The following is a 19,793-nucleotide window of genomic DNA, read 5'->3' as shown; positions in this document are numbered from 1 at the left end:
GAGAGAGAGAGAGAGGGGGAAAGAGGGGGAGAGAGGGAGGAAAACAAACGAAGAGAAAAGAGAGAAAGAGGCAGAGCAACAAATGGTAAGTGCAAGGACAATGATATGAGTACAAGGACATATGCTGTGTGTGCGAGTCTCTGATACGAACACAGTTCACACAAATGTGTGCTCTGTAAATAAGATGTGCTTGGATGAGAGACACAAAGGAAAATGATCGTGATTACAGAAAGCCACTGAAACCCAACACTGCGTTACAATAATATCGAAATTGTGCATAATATTGGATAAATATACAAATGAGGCTTTGATAAACAACATCTTGTTGGCCCCTGAAAAACGTGTGAGTGCATGTGCACGCGTGTGGGTTATTGTGTTGGTTGTGAAGAGTGTGAAATGAAGTAGAGCAATATGTGAACTTCAATCGCACACTGTAATAGAGAGAGGCCTTTGATGTGTACCGAGTAACAGCTACAGCACAACTCAACAAGTCTCGTTCTCTTTCTGTCCCAAGATCTTCAGCACAAAAGAAAGAGAGGAGCCGAGGAGAAACAAAGGACGTTTGGTAATCACACAAAAAAGAAAAAAACGAGGTGAGCAACTGCCAGTGAATTAACAGGGGAGGAAAGTCTTTTGACAGTGTGTGGGTGAAAGGGGCAAAGAAGACATTACATTAGAATTTAATCGTGTGAAACATTTTATTAATTGGATAGCCGATTTGCACATGAATATAGATCAGCTCAGCTTCAAATTCATCATGTCTGTCGGAGTCCAACTACACAGTATAATTGTTAATCTATTTGTCATTTCGGCCTATTTATGCATCGCTATAGAGCGCATGTTAGTTTCTAAACTGCCTCATAATCTTATTGATCTGCATTAATCATCTGAATTATTCATAGGTCAAACTGTGACTAGGAATTGAAGTGCACCTGGCTAAGGTTTCTATCTCCCTATCTAAAAGTCCCACAGGTAACATATTACCTGTTAACAGGTAACGTATTAAACTCCTGTAGTCAGGTGAATCGCTCCCACACACAGACATGAGAAACTCTCGTAGGTATGAAAGATTTGCTCAGGTGCTGCTTTTTCCCCACTTTCTGTTCAAACAGGTGAGGTGGAAATTTCAGAGTCATCAAAGGCATGCTGTGTGTCTATAGGTGTGTTTCTGTGTGTGAAACTTGTGCTTCGGCGTGACTCTGAATTCAAATTAGACTGTGCGTGTCTATGTGTATGGGCATCTACATATATCTTGGTGGGGAACAAATGTACCCACAAGAATAGGAATATCTGACAGTTTTGCCTAAATATGCTGGTTACAAGAACTGAAATTTGTTTTTCTCTTGGTTACTAAGTTTAAGGTTTAGGTGAAGCCTCAATCAGCCATATTAATAATTGTTAATGGTAAGTCCTCACAAGGGGAGAAAATGAGACAGTGTGTGTGCATGTACCATTCTCGTCATGGCCGCTAGTCTCCGGTGTTCCCTGACGTTGTTCGTCTTCTGGTGCCTCTGGAAAAATGACAGCTGTGTCTCCCTGCTGAAGCATTTCCTCAACAAGCGCATCCCTACTCCTCTCATCCTCCTCTGACACACACTCCTCTTTCACTGCAACACACACATGTGCACAGTTATTGCTAAACCCATGATCCAGTCCTCTTTCTTATAGAAAGTGCTCTTTGTAATATTTAGAAATGTTCCTCGAACTAATCTATACTAATCATAAAGCTTTATAGACGGCGCACTACACTGCAGTGAAGAGAATCTATTCCTTTTCTAACGGTTCTTGATCGTGTTTACATATTTCTGGCCCAGAAATCTGGTCCCACCTCAGTTCTCATCAAAATGAACATGTATGGGAAATTTAGGACTGATGTGATGAATAGCATTCACCAACATTAAAAACAACAACTGAGGGAATATTCATTTTGGAAAATTGTTTATTCCAGTATGGATCAGGTTGATAAATACCAAGCAAACTGGAGCTGTTCTATTGGTTTTGGTGGCCCCCAACAAATTACTATAAACTTTATGTTTACTTAAGACATGTTTCTCTGAATTTGTCAGAAAGCAGAGATATCCAAAACAGATACTAAAAAAAAGTAATTCACTTGCCCTAAAAATGTTATTTAGCAGGATGTCTCTGTAAATAAAAAAAAAATAAAAAACCCTAAAAATAAACCCGAGCCAAACGGTTTGTGAAAGCCGGTGTAATTTTTTTTGATAGCCCACAGAGCTCCTTTTGGAGCCGTCTCAAAACTTGTATATCTTGGTGTAATAATTTCAAATTTAACACACTTGTTTTTTTTTCCAGTCTTAATCGAACCCACCTGATTCAGTTAATCGGTGTCTCATAGAGCGGTTGAACATTAGAGCCAGGTGTGTTCGATTAGTATGTAAACTGAACTCTGCATGACCATTACATCTTCATAAATATGTAATGAGTACTCTGATGAATCTGATGATAGATATATGATCTGCCTACATTGGTCCTGACACTCCCCACTACTCACCCCGACCCACCTGACTAGGTTTATTAGCTTTGCTTCGTTGTTAGGGAGGAGATATCATTAGTGAAGTCAGGTGGCAATGTGCTGGGATGGAAAATACTTCCAGATATCTGGCTGTCTCTCATGTTCTTTATGTCCCAGAGAGCATGGGCGGCATGAACTCTGTCACCCACCTTGGTGGAACCGATGCATACATCAGTCTCGATAGCATCACTTTGAGCTTCCAGACTTGTGATGTGACATCAGTAACTAATCCAAACGAAACCTTTCTTTTAACCGCATGCACTTATTTGTATATGTACTATGCACAAAGGCTGCCACATGTATTTTGCAGTTGTAGCTCAAAATGAATAATCCATGTCCTGGTCATGTAATACCAACATGAACAGTGGGGGCACTCTAATATGGTGTGTAACATTATGTCAGGAGCAGACTGAGATTTCATTAAATGGCTTAACATACCACCTTCACTGATGATGCTGTGACTGTTTGTGCAATCTATCCAAAATAAAAAATAATCTCCTCTTATTGTAATAATATTCCTCTAAGGAAGTAGTTAAGAAAGCATAGGGGTTTCAGCCCTAAGATGCCCCCTAGTGGATATAGTTTTTAATCCTCCAGGTACACATAAGGTATACAGTCACTGTATGTGAACAACAATGCTGTATGTATGTATATATGTATGTATGTATAATAAAATTAAAGCATATCTGTAGCTTTAATTTGCCATTAAAGAGGAAAAAAAAGAATGTAGCCTCCAATTTCTGTAAAAACTCAAGTGGGTTTTCTATTAGTTCCTCAAATCCAATAAATAAGTCATTACAAATTGCACAATTAGTTTTGTTAGTTTTAATCTTCAGCTTTTTAGGGTGTAAAAGAGCCAAGGTGATAAAATCACTAGGGCATAGTGTATACACTATACAACATCACCTGTTTTTCACAACAAGCTTTCTTTCCCAAACAAACACTGTTATCAGCAAAACACTAAATCAATCATTTATGCTGGTGATGCTGGGGTTTGTTCTGGACAGTGTTAAATGTGCATTAAAGTCCTATACTGGGAGACTTCTAAGAGTCAGAGACAATGCAACAAAGTGTGAGATGCTGATACATTATACATGAACACCTTTTTTCTCTTCAGAAAGAGAAAAGAAAAGCCAAAGCAGCATGTAGGTTTTCAACACATAATTAGAAGATCAAAGTCATAATTATAAAATCAAAGTCACACAGGCAAGAGACACTAAGCCCGCTTATAAAACAAACAAAACAAATTAGTCCTGAATAGCTAACTCAATCTCTCGATTTCCCAATATCCCTTAATGCACAAACTGTGCTCAACCTCCTGTAAAATTAAGCGCTTAATTGGAGCACTGTGCTCTGCTTCTTTATCGCTCACTAACGAGAGAGAATGAAGAAATGAAGGCTTTGGGATAAAGCAAGTCTGGAGGCTACATATGTGTATCTCAGCCTGAGATCTGCACTTTCTCATGCGTGCACACACTCGAAATGAGAGCGCAATGTCAGCAATTACAACTAATGGCATTCGCTCGCAACTCAAAACAACATTTGGAACACCTGAGGACAATTGTGCATTTGGGCGTCGGAGCGATTTAAAGAGATGTATGTATGTGGGCGTTTGGGGTGAGCCAAATAATAAACACCATCTCCGGCTCTTTATTTTACTGTGGACGTCAGTGACTTCGTGTTAATTTGGTACTTTGACATAGTAGTGTGCATTTGTCCGACATGGAAGATTTTGCAGCTGCTTTATCAGAGAGAATAAAGAAAGAGTGCTGTGACCCGGGCAAATGCTTATAGTGTGAAAAAGGGTTTAATAGGCAGCATAAAAGACACATTTCCCATTCACAAAGCTACCCATGAAAGAAACTGAAGAAGATAAACAGCAAGTGGGCCATTTTTTAGAAATTCAGTTTCTTAGGATGCAAAATAATCTCCAGTAAGGTAGTCATTTCAATGGTTGTATAAGAGAGGATTATTTTTACCACTATAAAATGTTTTTAAGGTTACTGCTTTTTGTTGTTCTGCTCAGGTTCTTTATGACGTTCTCCGGTGACAGGACACCATCTTGCATGAGAGCGACACTCCAATCAAATGGCCATGAAAGTAAAGCATAACAGCCCTCGAGGTGCATTGGGCTTTACCAGCTATGTGTGTACTGTTTTTTTTTTTTTGCTGCAGTGGTGTTCATAATAAGGAAGTACAATGGTGCAGTCGTTAGAATGACACTTACTGAAAAAAGTGAAAAGCAAATACAGGCTACATTGAAAATAAAAAAAAAATAAAAAAATATAAATGTGTATGTACAGAAGGTTAAAAACTTTTCTTTGACCGAAGCTTTCAAATGTGAAGCATAGTATTTTATCTTTTGTAATATTGTGCGAAGATTTTGCTTTCAGCCCAAAACGTTTTCCATGTCACAATAAGCGTACCCTGAGCAATACAACAGCCGGATAAATAAAAAATATATGTCATAGTTTAAGCATGTTGCAGATGCATCACATAATCAGGTTAATAGTATCTGAACAGCAAGTCCAATAAGAAAGAAACGAGAGGAAAAACTGATGTTTAAAAATGGCAGGAGATAAAACACCACGGCTGTTATTCTGTCCTGTGTGGCCGCCGTGAACAAGTAAAAATATGAACCAAGCTTATGGCATATGGTTGTGTAATGTGGTTTGAAAGCTAAAGCTGTACACATGTCCACTTCCTCTTCTGCTAATGCACAAGAACAGAGGTGAAGGTAGAAGATCAGAAGGTGAGTATGAAAGTACGAACGGTTTGTTAAATACATTTTTGGGTGCCTATACATTTATGTATACATTTTATGCTGCACAGGGCTTTTTTTTATTTGTTGGTATGTAAATTAGAGAATATAACACAACTAGGTGTAAAAGGCTTAAGTATGGCTTCAGGCTGTAATGAGACTTTTCATTAAATAGTGCACTATTTAAAGTATCTTAATAAATCCTTATCTGATCATTCATGTTTCTAATGATGTGCACTGGTACTTGCGAACCTGCGTTACATTTCCCAGAAATAATGGCCTTCACATTGTGTCAGGATCCTACTGGAAGTTCCCTATGACTCACCTGATTACATTTCTTACCGTACACTGTATCAAGATGCTAATCATATTAAAGTTCTTCCCTGCTGCACTAGCTAAACCTTATATACTGTCCACTCCACAGGGGATTAAAAATACCTTCAAACAGAGATTATAATAGTCCATTACTACAGAGACATCATCTTTAATGAAATGAGCAAGTAAATCGCCCTGTTAAAGTCTTTCCATTTTATTCTGTTTCGTTACATTTGCCAAAGACATGAAATTTAGTGTCCATGGTGTTGCATGTCGTGTCTTCCTAACCATAGTGTTGGTAGTTTTTCAACATAGCTGTGAATGCAATTAGCTAGTTAGTGCTCTGGCTAAACTGGTTTTAGTAACCTGAACACAGCCGGTTTGAATGAGAGAGTTATATATTCTGTCATTTTACTCAATTCTAAAAAGTGCAAAGCTCTTGTTAAAATCATATCAATGATAAAATCATATCATAATGATAATAAATAAAAATAATCTAAATAAAAATATAAATCTAAAAAAAAAAAATATATATATATATATATATATATATATATATATATATATATATATATATATATATATAAAAATATGACAATAAGATCAGATAAAATTATATCAATTCTTGAGCTGAATTGATATGTATATTTGTATAAAGTAATAGTGAAACACACCCTAAAAAAGAAAACTATTTAATTGCAGGTACAATATTTAATGCATGTTTTTGCCATTTTCTCAAATATGTGTTTGGAAGTGACAGGTTTTCTCAAATTGGTCAAATGTAGTCTTCCTTTTTTAGTGAAGATTTCTATACATGTTTTTGGGGGTCAAAAAAACAACAAAAGTTTTTTGCTTAAATTCAGACCCAGTGAAAATTGACGTTTTGCCATACAGATTAAAATGAATATTCACATAGATTTTTGTGTATAAGCACACACTACTATGTGAAGCACACAACAGTGGTCTGTTCCTGTTCTGATCATTGTTTAAGAATGTTAATAATTATCTATGATTTTCACGCTGGATTTTTTTTTTTTTTTTTTTTAATGCAAATATGTTTTCGGATAGAGGAAATTCAATAGAAATACTAGAGTATGAAAAATGGGATGCATTCTGATTCTCAGAGAATGCGTTTTAGGAAGTGGCCAAGTTAATTGCTGTAAATTCTCTGTAGTTTATCACCAGTCATTTTCCTCAGCAAACATTTTTTTCCCCATTAGTAATCCAAGTTGGAAACCATGTGCATAAATGTAATACTGTACCTGTGCAGCACCTTAATCATTTTATTGTTACAGAAAAAAATGCAGCATCGGAATTCAGTTATATTAATCCCAAAGCATTCTCATTTTCACTGATCAAATCCTTGCTTCAAGTTGTTTTTGTTTGCTGGTTTCCCAGTAGCAAAAGCGAGTCATTTATTAAGGTTTCCTTTGAAGCATAAACATGTGGTATAAATAGTTAATTGTGGGTGTGTTTGTATTTAAATGAGTAGTGAGACAGGGGCTAGACAATTGATATTTATTAAAGTTCCTTCCATCATCTTATGAATTTGATGTATCCCAAGTATACATATGAGATATTAAAGTTTATGAACAAGTATACATTTAGAATATTTCCAATTCAATGCTAATAAAAGAGAACCCCAGGAGCTCTGATCAGCTACATATTAAACACACATTCTTTTACATCTTGCAAAAGCATGTTAAAGGCCCTTGTTCTGGAGTGGGTTTTTTTCTCCTTTTTTTTTTTTTTTAATGATGTGATGATTTGAGATGTCTGGAAGTTTCCAAATCACACTAGAATGCTTGGGTCAATTGGAATAAATGTTTTAGCCAACGGAGCTTGGGAATGTATAATTTACGAATTGTGAAACCATCATAAAATCTTTGTAAACACTCCAAGAAAACGCACTAGGGAATGTAGCCTGGTTGGAGGTGGAGTGGGGGAGGCAGCAAGAGCATGAGCTCTCCTCCCTCTCCGTTTCTCAATTTCAACAGCTATTTAGTTTTGCAAGACTGGAATAAAGCCACCTCCTTTTGATCCTCAGGTCGCTTGCTTAACCATTTCCCAAAAAGGTCTAGCGCATGCAGTCAGAATGCCTGTGTATGTGAATACCGGGGAGAATTTTGACACCGCGACAATTTTTTTCCCCTAGGCGCCCCCCCTGTCTACTATGTCTTCTGTACCTTTACACAATATCTGCTTGTGCATGGGCATGTGTTAGAATTGTGAGCTTGACAGCACAGAGTAACAGATAAACTAGAAAAGTGCCGGTGCAGCCACTGTACTAGCAGTAAGAATAGGAGGGGTGTGGTTTTATTCTGAGGAATATAAAAGCCGACAGCATGCAGGAAGGCAGCGATTGCTTTTAATCATGATGATTGAGAGGAAACAAGAGAGTGTGAATCTCTGTTATAAAGACAGGAGGATGAAGTGGAGGTGTACGATGAGGGGGGAGAGGCTTTAAAACAAACATGGAGCCCACAGAGAGTCAGTCTGTCTGCCTCTGCACTAGGTAGGGGGAGAGCTTAAAGAGCAACAAGGGAATGAGTGGGAGAGGCTGAAATTTGAGACAAACAAAAAAACAGGGTTGAGTCGATACTGTAGACCTGATACTGCTAATGAATGTTTTTCAGCATTTGAGTTATGGGTAGTGTAGCCAGAGAAGTGTGTATATCCCAAACTAGAGTACAACTTACATGCACACAGTATCCTGATTTTTGAGAATAACCATATCAATTAAATATTATAGCAAGAAAATAAATGGATGTTTAATTAGTCAGAGAATTCTACTATCTTGTCTCTTTTGGGCAAATTGCTCATTTATTTGCCTTAAATCTCCCAATTCAATTAATTTGCTGTGCTACTGATGGTTCTGAGACTGGTATATTCAGTTACATTTACTACCCAATACCACTCTTAGCATACGCACACACATTAACTGAATACACTAAATGTACTGTAAACATCCCCTCCACAGCAGCTCAAATCTTCCTCAGAACCTCCATAGTCACTAATGTATCACACACCCTCATTCATCAGCTAACAGCTAATGGCCAAGAATTCTGTTGCTTAATTTTACACTATTAAGAAAAGATTGCCTGATAAACACGTCTTTCATCTTCCACAAAAAATCAAGGGTACGGAAAATATAGCTTATGTTTTTAATGATAAACCTGCACCTACTTTTCTAGAAAAAAAACTAGTTGGCATATTACCTTCATCCCATCGGTCCTCAGTGCCGTTGGCATCATCGTCGTGGGCAACGCTGTCACCGTCAGCTCCATCAACGAGTGTCCCGTCTTCCTCCACAATATGGAGCTTATCTTCATCATCAGAGTCTGACTGGCCTTCCAGTACATGGCTGTAGTTACTCACTGCGCACACATACACACAGAAGAGGGGAAATATTAGAGAGAGGTGTTTATAAAATGGATGCAGCAAGGGACAAATACACAAGAAAATATATACACAGGAAGTGGAATGTTGGATCAGAGCTGTCACAGGTTTGATTTTATTTAATCACGGCAACCACACAGAAAATGACTCTGGTTGACACAGTGTGAAAATGTGTTTGTGTTCAAATTCCCCTTCATGCAGTGATTGGCTTATAGCTCTCATTCACGTTACAGCAGCAAACAAAACGTAGGTACATGAGACGTTCTTCTATTTCTACCTTTTTTAGACCACACATTTAAGTTACTGTCGTTTCAACTGCCAGATGTCACACTTTCCCATCCATACAATTAATTCCACTCTATTTCAATCATTCATTCTGCTATAACTGTTTTATCCTCATGGGTGTGGATCTGAAATATCACCCAGGAACACACAGGGGGATTGTGGGCAAAGGGGGTAATAGAGCCTGGTTGGAAAGCCAGTACATCACCATGCATACACACATTCACACCTAGGCAATTTTGGAATACGCAAAACACCTACTTGTATGTTTATGGGAATTGGGAGGATGCTGGAAAACCAAGAGAAAGACATTTTAATGTGCACGCAAGCAGTAATGTGACCTAAGGACGGAAATGGGAGATGGAGCTGTGAGGAAGCAAAGCACTCTACCACCACACCACATTCATTCTACTGTAGCTATCATTTTTAAAGCACATTACATGTACTATTTTTTTGTGGATGCCACTGATGATTTGAAAAGATTCAAAAATTATTTTCCAAACTAGAGTCCTTTAAAGAGAGCTATGAAGAGAATTGACTGTGTGATGCACTGTATGTACATTTGTAAAATAAATAAGCCAGTGTGTTCTTCAACTTTAGCATTTTTTAGTCTTGTTTGGTGGCATATATATATATATATATATATATATATATATATATATATATATATATATATATATATATATATCAAGTATCAAAGGCGATATTCATTGCTTCAACTTTGTCTATGCAACAGTATTATGATGCCACTTGCGTAATTCAATGAGTAAATTATGTTTAAAAAGCAAACAGGATGAAGTAACAACAGCTGAAAGCATGCAAAAATTAGGTCCGGAAACTGCAGTAGTCCTGATACATAAACAATACTCAGGAAGTACTAGTCTGTCTTCAAGTCTGACTTCTTGACAACCACCCCAGTGTTATTTTCTCATTCCTCATCTGATCCCTGCTCTTACTGTTTTCATACCACTTAAACTGTATTCTTTTTTTAGATTGATAAGTGTAAGCAGCATTGATTTGTCGTAGCTGACCAGGCGACCTTAATTAGCAGTGTGTATGTGTATGTCTGTGTGCAGAAGTGAGCGTGCTTGCCTCAGCATGATGTGACATTCTATTAGAAGAGGGAATGACGGAGCGATAGCCTAACCTAACGAGTCCTCATTCGTTAAGGTAAGTGCTGGCTGAATAAAGCTGGAACAGAACTGGTAGCATAAATCACACTTAAAGAGTCTGTTTCGTTACCATCAGCAGTACGAGAAAGATGGAGTTGTGAAGATGTAACATAAAATATATAATAAATTATATCCTCTGAGGGTTTTAGTCTGGTTTCTAATATAAATTGTCATTAAGATTAGTCAGGAAAATCAGATTTAACCCTAAAGACTAGCAAATTTTACCTATCCAGATTTTCAAATATACTTCAGTTCATATTGTTAACCTGAGAGTCGTGCTGAGCTTAAAGCAACATAGAGGCTTTTGTGGCAATCATGAGTTCATATGTCTATTAGCCCAGACAAACTGCTGATTCCTATTTACAGAGAAGAAAAAACAGTACACTCAGGAAATGAGTGTGAATGTGGATGACGTCTAAAGCACTGTGTGTGTGAGAGTTGGATAGAAAGAGAGCGAGATAACACTGAGATAAGTGAGTGGGTAAGCCATAATAGTGTACATACACTAAAAAATGTTCCTCACTAAAAAATTGTACCCTCCAGTCCTGTAGTTTTTTATTGAATTTAACAAGGGGACATTTACTCACTAAGAGAAGAGACAATGTGTTTTCCCTTAATGTTTCTTTCAAGGTGCACAAATAGAAACAAGTGTATTATGATGATAGAAATAGAATACAAAAGGTGTTAAAGAACAAAAAACAGTGTATGAGAAACTGAAGGTGTGCCAAAGCAATTCCACCCCCCAACCGCTTCATCTCATTTCTCTTTTCCACTCATCTAAGTACCTCTCTCCAACCCGGCCAAATCAATTTTCCTTTGAGAGGCGCAAAGTCAGCACAGGGCTTGGCTATGGAGCTGAAACCCTTGCACACACATATACACACACATACACACATTTCCACTGCTCGCCTTAATACATTTACATTAAGCTGATTTTGTGCTTTTTTATCCCTAGGACTTTTTCCCCTGTTCTTTCTCCCTCTCATACCTACACTGGTATAACACTGTTAGCAAATCTGAACCAATCTCTATATTTGGCATTTTTTCTATCTATCAGGGTATAATATTCATTCCTGTAAAATAATTAACAAATCCACAAAAAAATTTAACCAAAAATCAGGCAAAACTACATATCCCATCAGGCAGTGCAGGCAAGGGGCACATAAAATGTGTGAGACGGGGTGTGGGTGACTGATCCGTGACAAATTTTTGCAGGCTGAGTTACACTGTCACACCTGAGAGCGTTCATTACTGCCTGTAGGAGCTACATGCAGGAAAAGTGACTAAACAAACACTCGATAAGAGAAATGGTCAACATTAGTTTGGCGACAAACAGAGAGCGCTACACAGACCTAACGGAAAGCAGGGGTCATTAAGCAATGCATATATTACGACTAAGAACGGTTCAACACAAAAACAAAGTGCCACTGTTGATTTTTCCCCCACAATATTGTAAAGGTGACTGCATCAAAGAGCAGAACTGTACACACAACACTGTACACTAATTTTGCATACCTGTTCAAGCTCTAAATCCCAAGAGAGCATCCTGTTATGAATAACACAGATGTTTACTGACAAACAACTACTGCTTTGCATGATATGCTGTATACCATCCTTTATGCACGTAATGGAGTACGCTTTTATATAGCTGTCTCAATGCTCATCAGGAAGAAGCAATCTAAAATCACTGCACATCACATTCTCTCCTCTTATCAGCTCTTATGCTCCCTGTTTTCCCACAAGGCCTGAGTTCTGGGTTAGTTCTCTTAAGCTCCTAATGAAAGCTAACACGAGTCTGTGCATATCAGCTGCCCATTAAAGCCCGAGGCCTGTAGGCCGACACCTGCCACGGACCGCCGTTAAATGCCACCTAACCTAGACTCTGCATAATCCCACAAAGCGCCTGGTCATGCACATGCACACTTCTCTAGAGAGAAAAAGAACATGTACTGTCTAGACCAAGCTACATGTATACTAATTATAAAACCACAATTTGGGCATTAAGATGACATCACTGATGAGCTCTGAGCTTTCGTTCGCATAATGTACAATGCATCTGGCTGAAAATGTTAATTAAAATGTTAATTATAAGAACGATAGCTCTTTCCCTGTCTCTGCTTTATGACTTCCAGCAAATCTGCCCCTTCTTCCAACAAGTAACACAGTCCTGTTCAGCTAATCAGGTGATCTAAATCTCTATACATAGTCATATGCAAAACCCAAAGGTAATCTTTTCCTTATTCCAGAAAGCTCCCTCATGTATGTTCAAAGAACAGAAAGAAGAAAGAAGTTCTGAGAAAAGAAAAATGTTTAACCCATATAAGCAACATAATATAATCTCTAATCTCTAATAATATTGAAAACCGAAAACTTTATTCTACATATAGTTTGTTTCCAAAAGGAATTACACATCAGACGCACACTTTGTGTTTTTATCAACATAATTAAATGCTCATGGGTCATTACGTATATGTCCTCATTCTGGCAGGTTGCTTTATGAGCAAACTTGTTTGTTTAGGGGGTCGAAAGATCAGTTTTTTCACAAAACACATTATCAGCCACATCTGTTGTTTAAACTAAACTAAATACACTGTGCCTCGCATATGTATTTACCTCCTTTGAACTTTTTCACACTTTAAAAGGGTTAAACCTGGAACTTATATGAGCTTGATTAGGATTAGGTCACGAATCGACACAAAATATACCATAATATTGAAACATCTGAATGTGGATATTTTTTTTTTTTACATTTGTTTTCAAAAGCAAGCACAAGTACTAAATTCTCAATGATATGCCTAAGATGTGATTCAAGAACTAATTATGTGTTTTGGAATAAATCACAGGAAGGAATGTAAAAGATTAACGCTAACACAAACACATATGTTAAACACATACATATAGATAGTGGATGGATTTCCATCGTGGATTTTGGTGAAACCTTTGATGGGGATTCCAAGTTATAACTATCAAATGCAATTACAAACATTTACACAGAAAATGCTTCAGTCTGATTAGTCTGTGCTTAAACTGCTTAAGCATCATCAGTGACTCTAACCTTCACATTTCCAGCTCCATGACAGTTGTGTTGAGTCTGTTGGTTGTAATAAAGGTAGGAAAAGCTGACACACTGATGTGTCGCTATGACACATGCACTCTAAGTAAGTGTTATGATTGGACATTCCTGACATAGCATCACTCCCCAGGGCTAAGGGGCATGCTCAGCACTCCCTGCCTCAACCCTCACCAGCCACTCATGTGCTCTGGGTTTATCTCTTAAACAAACACTCATTTTTACTCTGAAATTAACTTTGCACCAGCAAAACCAAAATACTACAAAGTTTATAATGAAAACAAGATTATGAGCCATTATGTTTTTTCAGAGCCTTCATGCCACTTCCTGATGGATATGAAGATGAAGCTACAGGTAAACCACCACACTTGCTAGCCGAGCAAAGAAAAACATAACTCTGAAAGGCAAACTTACTTATGTAAATAAAACAGAAATCAATTTACAATTTAACATTGATTTTGAACCGGCAAGTCTTTTGGATTTCTAAAATTAGGCCTGTCTTCGTCCTCACATTATTTCAATTTATTTAAGCATAAGCATGTGTAAAATCTCATACATTTAGGCAAGTATATAGCTAATGCAACTAAATATTATATGAAAGTGAAGTCATATTGTATTGTAAAAATCCAAAATATTGACATACATAAAGGAAAAAAATACAATGCAATATTAAATACTAGTGTTAGAAAGTCCAATTTGCACATTTATTAAACTCCTACGGCATTTTCAAAAAGAAATGTAATGACATTAGTGTTTTGCTGTGGATGAATAATGAACAGTAGGTCCCATAATGTTCGCCCTCTTCCACTTTCCAGTGTTGCTGTAATTGGCAGGAAAGAGAGTGCCATCGCTTCTGTCCAGAGAGCATGGCCAATTTTGCTCCCTGGGTTTCCAGATGATTTGGGCTCTGGCTGTAGAATTCAAACTCACAATCTCCATTTGAAAGGGTGGACACTTTCTAGTCACGTCCTTTAAATTTAATCTTTACAGGAATTTGACAGCACAACTGCACTGTAGCACAAAGGGTAGAAATGAAGACACACCCCTTTACTCCTGCTATACACAAACATTCCCATGACAGACAATTAACAAATGCATACCTAGAGAGAGAGAGAGAGAGAGAGAGAGAGAGAGAGAGAGAGAGAAAGGGGGTGTTCGTTTTTGCTCCTATAATCTTATTCTTATTCTTAATGGCTGCTTCCATTAGGGGTCGCCACAGCAGATCATCCGTCTCCATACCCCCCTGTCCTCTACTTCTGTATCTTTCAAACCAACTACCTGCATGTCTTCCCTCACCACATCCATAAACCTCCTCCTTGGCCTCTTTTCCTCCCACCTGGCAGCTCCATCCTCAGCATTCTTCTACAATATACACCATGTCCCTCCTCTGCACATGTCCAAACCATCTTAATCACACCTCCCTCACCTTGTCTCCAAAACGTCCTACATGTGCTGTACCTCTAATAAACTTGTTTCTAATCCTGTCCAGCCTCGTCACTCCCAACGAAAACCTCAACATCTTCAGCTCTGCTACCTCTAGCTCCACCTCCTGTCTTTTACTCAATGCCACTGTCTCTAAATCATACAACATTGCAGGTCTCACCACAGTCCTATAAACTTTCCCTTTCACTCTTGCAGATACTCTTCTATCACAAATAACTCCTGCCACTCTTCTTCATCCACTCCACCCTGCCTGCACTCTTTTTTTTACTTCTCTAACACACTCTCCATTACATTGCACTGTTGAAACCAGGTACCTGAACTCCTTCACCTTCTCCACCTCTTCTCCCTGCAACTGCACCACTCCACTGCCCTCCCTCTCATTCACACACATCACAAAATACCACAAAGAAGAAATAATACAACAAATCCTTCTGTTTGCTCTTCACCATATGCACTGTTAACTCAGCTATCTTCGGTCTAAATACACACTTACACATAATACTTTAATGCACATACAAAATATGCACACATACACACAGACAACACAAGACGTCTTCTGCTTTCGCCTTACACACATATTCATAACCACAAGAAAGCGGAACACCGTCACATCAAACAAAAGCCAGTCACCATATGCACGCATACACACACCGACACACACAAAGCATTTAAGCCATGTGTTTTAGAAAAACATTATTCCAGTTAAAGTTATGTTTATTTTTATTGCCTTACAGAGAGGCTGAATATGTTTCCTTAAGGACTCCTGAAGAGAACTGTACAAAGTGCTGAACGTCTGAGTAGTACAAGACACATGGAAGTAGAGAACACCGTTTACACAATAATTCCACCAATTACTATCAGGATAAAATGAGCAGCACTTTTCAGATCTGATACCGCAGCAATGTTGAATCATTGAATCGGATCCGTTAAAACGGCATTGATTTTATTGCACAGCATCTCGGACCGTAGTTCTGACTGTAACAGAAAGAAGATAATTTTAATGGGATTGTTGTACTAATCATTGTTTCGAGACTAACAGCTTATTGGTGTGTTGTTATTTAACCTATGCTCATCGATACGGTGATGGTTTTTGTTATGATGTATTTATATAAAGTGTAAGAAATGATTTTCCAGAGTCAGCATTTTGTAATCGCTGTAATAATTTTCCTTACATGGGAGAATCAGGAATCTTGTGCTTCCCAGTTTCTCTATATCATAGCAAACATGGCATTTTTTGTTTCGAGAGACAAAAAGGCCTGAAGAGAAAATGGCTGTTCATGTCTGTTATAGTATAAGTGCAACATCTGCATCGCTTATCATATATATTTATTATTAGATTAGAATTGCTTTGCACCACAATAATCCACAATAGAATTGTGTAGCGGTCGGTGCTGCACTGTATTTCACTCTTCCGATTGCTCTTGTTATATAGTAATTGTTGTAATACCCTTCACTGTTTGCACACATGGACTTGTAGTCCTGTCTGTTGGTCTGCGTAACTTTAGTCTGTTTAATGAAGCACCATCCCTACTGTAGCAGCTGTACTTTTTTGAAATGATTGTAAAAGTTGCTTGACTTGAATTGATGACAGGATTGAACTTGTCTTTTGTGACATTAAATAGAATAGAAATAAATATTAGAAATAGAAATGGTTAAAAAGCATGAAATTCTTTGATATATATAAAATTGTAATCATTGGCAAATCACTGTGGTGTAATAGAAATAAAACACCTTGAAGCCATGCTGTATTATTAAAATAATACATTTCTAGGTGCAAATAAGCTTACCATCTATAGTGGTATAAGTAAAATATGATTTAGTAGGTGTATAATTGGGAGTGATTGGGAATGCTTTATGAAGGGGTTCGGTTCGGGTGTGGAAGTGACTTATTTGACTGCATATGAATGAACTGTAAAACCTGCACTGGCCTCTAGGAGACGCTTTATTCCCAAGAGACAGATCTGATGCAATGGTGACAGATAATGCGGTACACTATCCTGCTGTGTACTGCATTTGACTCTCTTCACTGCTCTCTCTTTTTTACCAATAACATAATGAGGGATGTGGCCTGACGCTGTTTTAGAAAGCCTGTGGTGAAAGCTACATTTGGAAGAGAACAAGTGATAAATAGATTTTTTTAAAAACCCCGACGTGCTCATCTCTCTCTTTCTCTCTCTTTTACAGTTCACCCTAACTATTGGTGTTAGAAGTCATGTGCAAAATGATCCAGTAAAAGGTAACCCGTATTAATAGGTTACTCTTACTCGTAATTCTCATACTACGTCTAGTATAAATTACACACACTCACAAACACACATAAACCCATGAGGCGTTTTTTTCCACTGTAAATTTAAGCTTGGCCCAAACAGGAACCAACACAAGACAACTTTTCACAAACTGGTAAAGACATCATTTTGGTATAAAAAGATGAACATTGACTTTTGTCACTTCTAATGTGAAAATAATAAACCTTATTGACAAAACATACATTTGTAAGGATGTAATCAAACCCTAGAAACCGGCATTTGGGAAGTTTGAATATTAAAACAGCGCATCAATGTGACATAGGATGTGTAACCAATCATCAACAAGCGGACTGGTGCTGCGAATGCTACCACTGTAAAAACCATTAGCTGCTTTACAAAATGTGAGCAAGAGCAGGACCCAGTAGCATGTAAAACTCTTGTATCGGTACAGCACCAGGGGTTTGCTGAGGCCAAAACTTTGTGCAGTCCTTTATATACACCGGAAATGCACTGCTTTTTTCTCACTGTAAATAAAAGCACTGATGTATACAGAGGTGAAAGAGGATATGTGTGTGTATGCATGTGTGTGTGTGTATTTTGAGCTAATCATGTTCTGTTAGACTGAGCTCTTCTAAATATGGCCAGAGAACGCGATCATACCTGCGCTATGATAACACAGCCAGAGATTCATCTGTGCTGCAGTGCTGACTCGACTCTGTTTACGTTTGAGGTAAGACCAGCCCCATTCACGGGCATAATGTTCCCAGCACACACACGCACACACACACACACACACACACACACACACACACACACACACACACACACTCACTCCAATAAGAAAAAATTAAAAGGCTAAAGTGTAAATGCCTTTCATGGTTAAAGCGCTGTGTAGGTTATGGTATAAGCTTCGGGAGGTATGTTGCTTTATCATTCATTTATCACTTTATCAGACCACTGACAGCTTGCGTTCTGCACCCCCCTTTCCCTCCCTCCCTCCCTAACTCCCTCCCTCCCTCTCTCTCTCTCTCTCTCTCGCTCTCTTTACACTATGTTGAAGGTAAAGTGAGGAAACATCTGTCATGCCTCCTGGTCAGTGTTCACTACCTATTGGCATGCTTGATAATCTGGACACCCCCTTCCCTGGTTTCACTTCTTTTTTTTTCTCTCTCTCTCTTTCAGAATCACTTTCTGTTTGTGATTTCCCTGTATCATGTGGGAGGGATTTCTGTTCAAGAAAACACATGAGCACACTGTAATATCTGATAAGAGAACCCAGTAAAACGGCACAATAACTCGCAACCGTGAGGTTTTGGATTTGTTTAAGAGTCATATTTGATTGTGATATCAGATAATGAAAGTTGATCAACTGGGTAATGTTACAGATCTCATTTTTGATTGATCAGTTGGTTAGAAAACAAGCTCCCCTATCCTTGTATTGATTTGGGCATGTAAGTACTGATATACCAAGAGTCTAATTTGATTAATTATTTAACGATGAAGTAAATATAACATGCTCATGGAGCAGTCGTATTTAATTTGAAAGATATACATATATATATATTTTCAAAAACAGCGGTTTTGCAATATACACTGTGGAAAGCAGCTTTTGTTTAAGTAAATATTAAGATGCAATTCTGTCTGAATAATTGTGATTTCGTTTTTACTCACAATAATTATGAATATCGGTGTCGGTATGCACCTAGTGAAGAGGGAATGTCCCGGTGCTATCATTGCTATAAATTTAGCACTGGCAATGACATGACCAACCTGACTGGTGAGAATACACAGGAACCAGCTCACACCTGCGTTAACAGGAAATAGGGGAATTCATCCTGCTATACTGTGCATTTACTGTACTACAGAACCAACATGTATTTTAATAAGTAGATTTATTCTTTCCCATTCTATTTGTTGTTTTGGTTTTCAGTTAGCCGTGTGATTCACTTGAAGCCTCGTTGTATCTTTCTTCCTCTTTACTTGCTGACTGTAAAGAGACTCAGTGAGGAAAAAACAATCTATTTATAGGATCCTTTTCCTGTGCTTTTTGTAATGAATGTATACCCAGATACCTGTGTTTTACACACTCATATACACACTTCAGCATTTAAGCTGGAACTCCTGTCCACTTCAGAAATGGGCAATAAACGAGTGATTAAATCTTCAGTCTAGACATGAGACTGTCTGGATTGTCCATCCAAAAAAACAAATACTAACAAACAAGCCAAGGCTACTTACTACACACTGTTACTGCACACACAGAGTTCTGGTGCTGTCTATTATGAGGTAACCAGGAAAGCTTGGTTATTCACATTGCTCTGAGTGTGTTTGTGTGAGTGTGTGTGTGTGTGTGTATGTGTGTGGGTGGGTGTGCGCGTGAGCATGTGCTTGCAGGGCATTTCCCCGATACAACGCCAGGTGAGCTGAGTCAGACAAAGAAAGGAAAACAGAAGTATAAGCAGAGTGAAGGTTGCTTTACCGGAGGAAAGCATACTGTTTTAAGCCGGCGTGTTTAAACAATCATGGTCTTTACTGCTTGTGCTATTCACAGTGCGTTAAAATGGAACTGTTG

At 38.1% G+C, this 19,793-nt stretch overlaps 1 protein-coding gene and 1 long non-coding RNA gene across 5 annotated transcripts in view; one reads left to right on the top strand and one right to left on the bottom strand.

Annotated features, from left to right (window-relative positions):
* zeb1b (zinc finger E-box binding homeobox 1b) overlaps nt 1–19,793 on the bottom strand; it is a 55,198-nt gene that overhangs the window by 6,911 nt on the left and 28,494 nt on the right. For 3 of the 4 annotated variants that reach the window (XM_046854335.1, XM_046854336.1, XM_046854338.1), the window contains exons 2-3: nt 8,828–8,986; nt 1,452–1,607 (exon numbers count right to left, since the gene is read on the bottom strand). In XM_046854335.1, coding sequence (XP_046710291.1) covers nt 1,452–1,607; nt 8,828–8,986 — 315 coding nt within the window. The remainder of the gene's footprint in view (nt 1–1,451; nt 1,608–8,827; nt 8,987–19,793) is intronic. The other variant, XM_046854337.1, reaches the window with a different exon arrangement.
* On the top strand, nt 49–5,264 carry LOC124389102. The gene is made up of 3 exons (XR_006926511.1): nt 49–85; nt 515–593; nt 4,560–5,264. It is a non-coding gene; the product is annotated as an uncharacterized LOC124389102 (long non-coding RNA).

Source organism: Silurus meridionalis, chromosome 7, assembly GCF_014805685.1.
Source record: "Silurus meridionalis isolate SWU-2019-XX chromosome 7, ASM1480568v1, whole genome shotgun sequence".
In the NCBI taxonomy this organism is placed as follows: Eukaryota; Metazoa; Chordata; class Actinopteri; order Siluriformes; family Siluridae; genus Silurus; species Silurus meridionalis.
The sequence above is the reverse complement of the archived record's forward strand: the minus strand, read 5'-3'. Positions and strand labels throughout refer to the sequence as shown.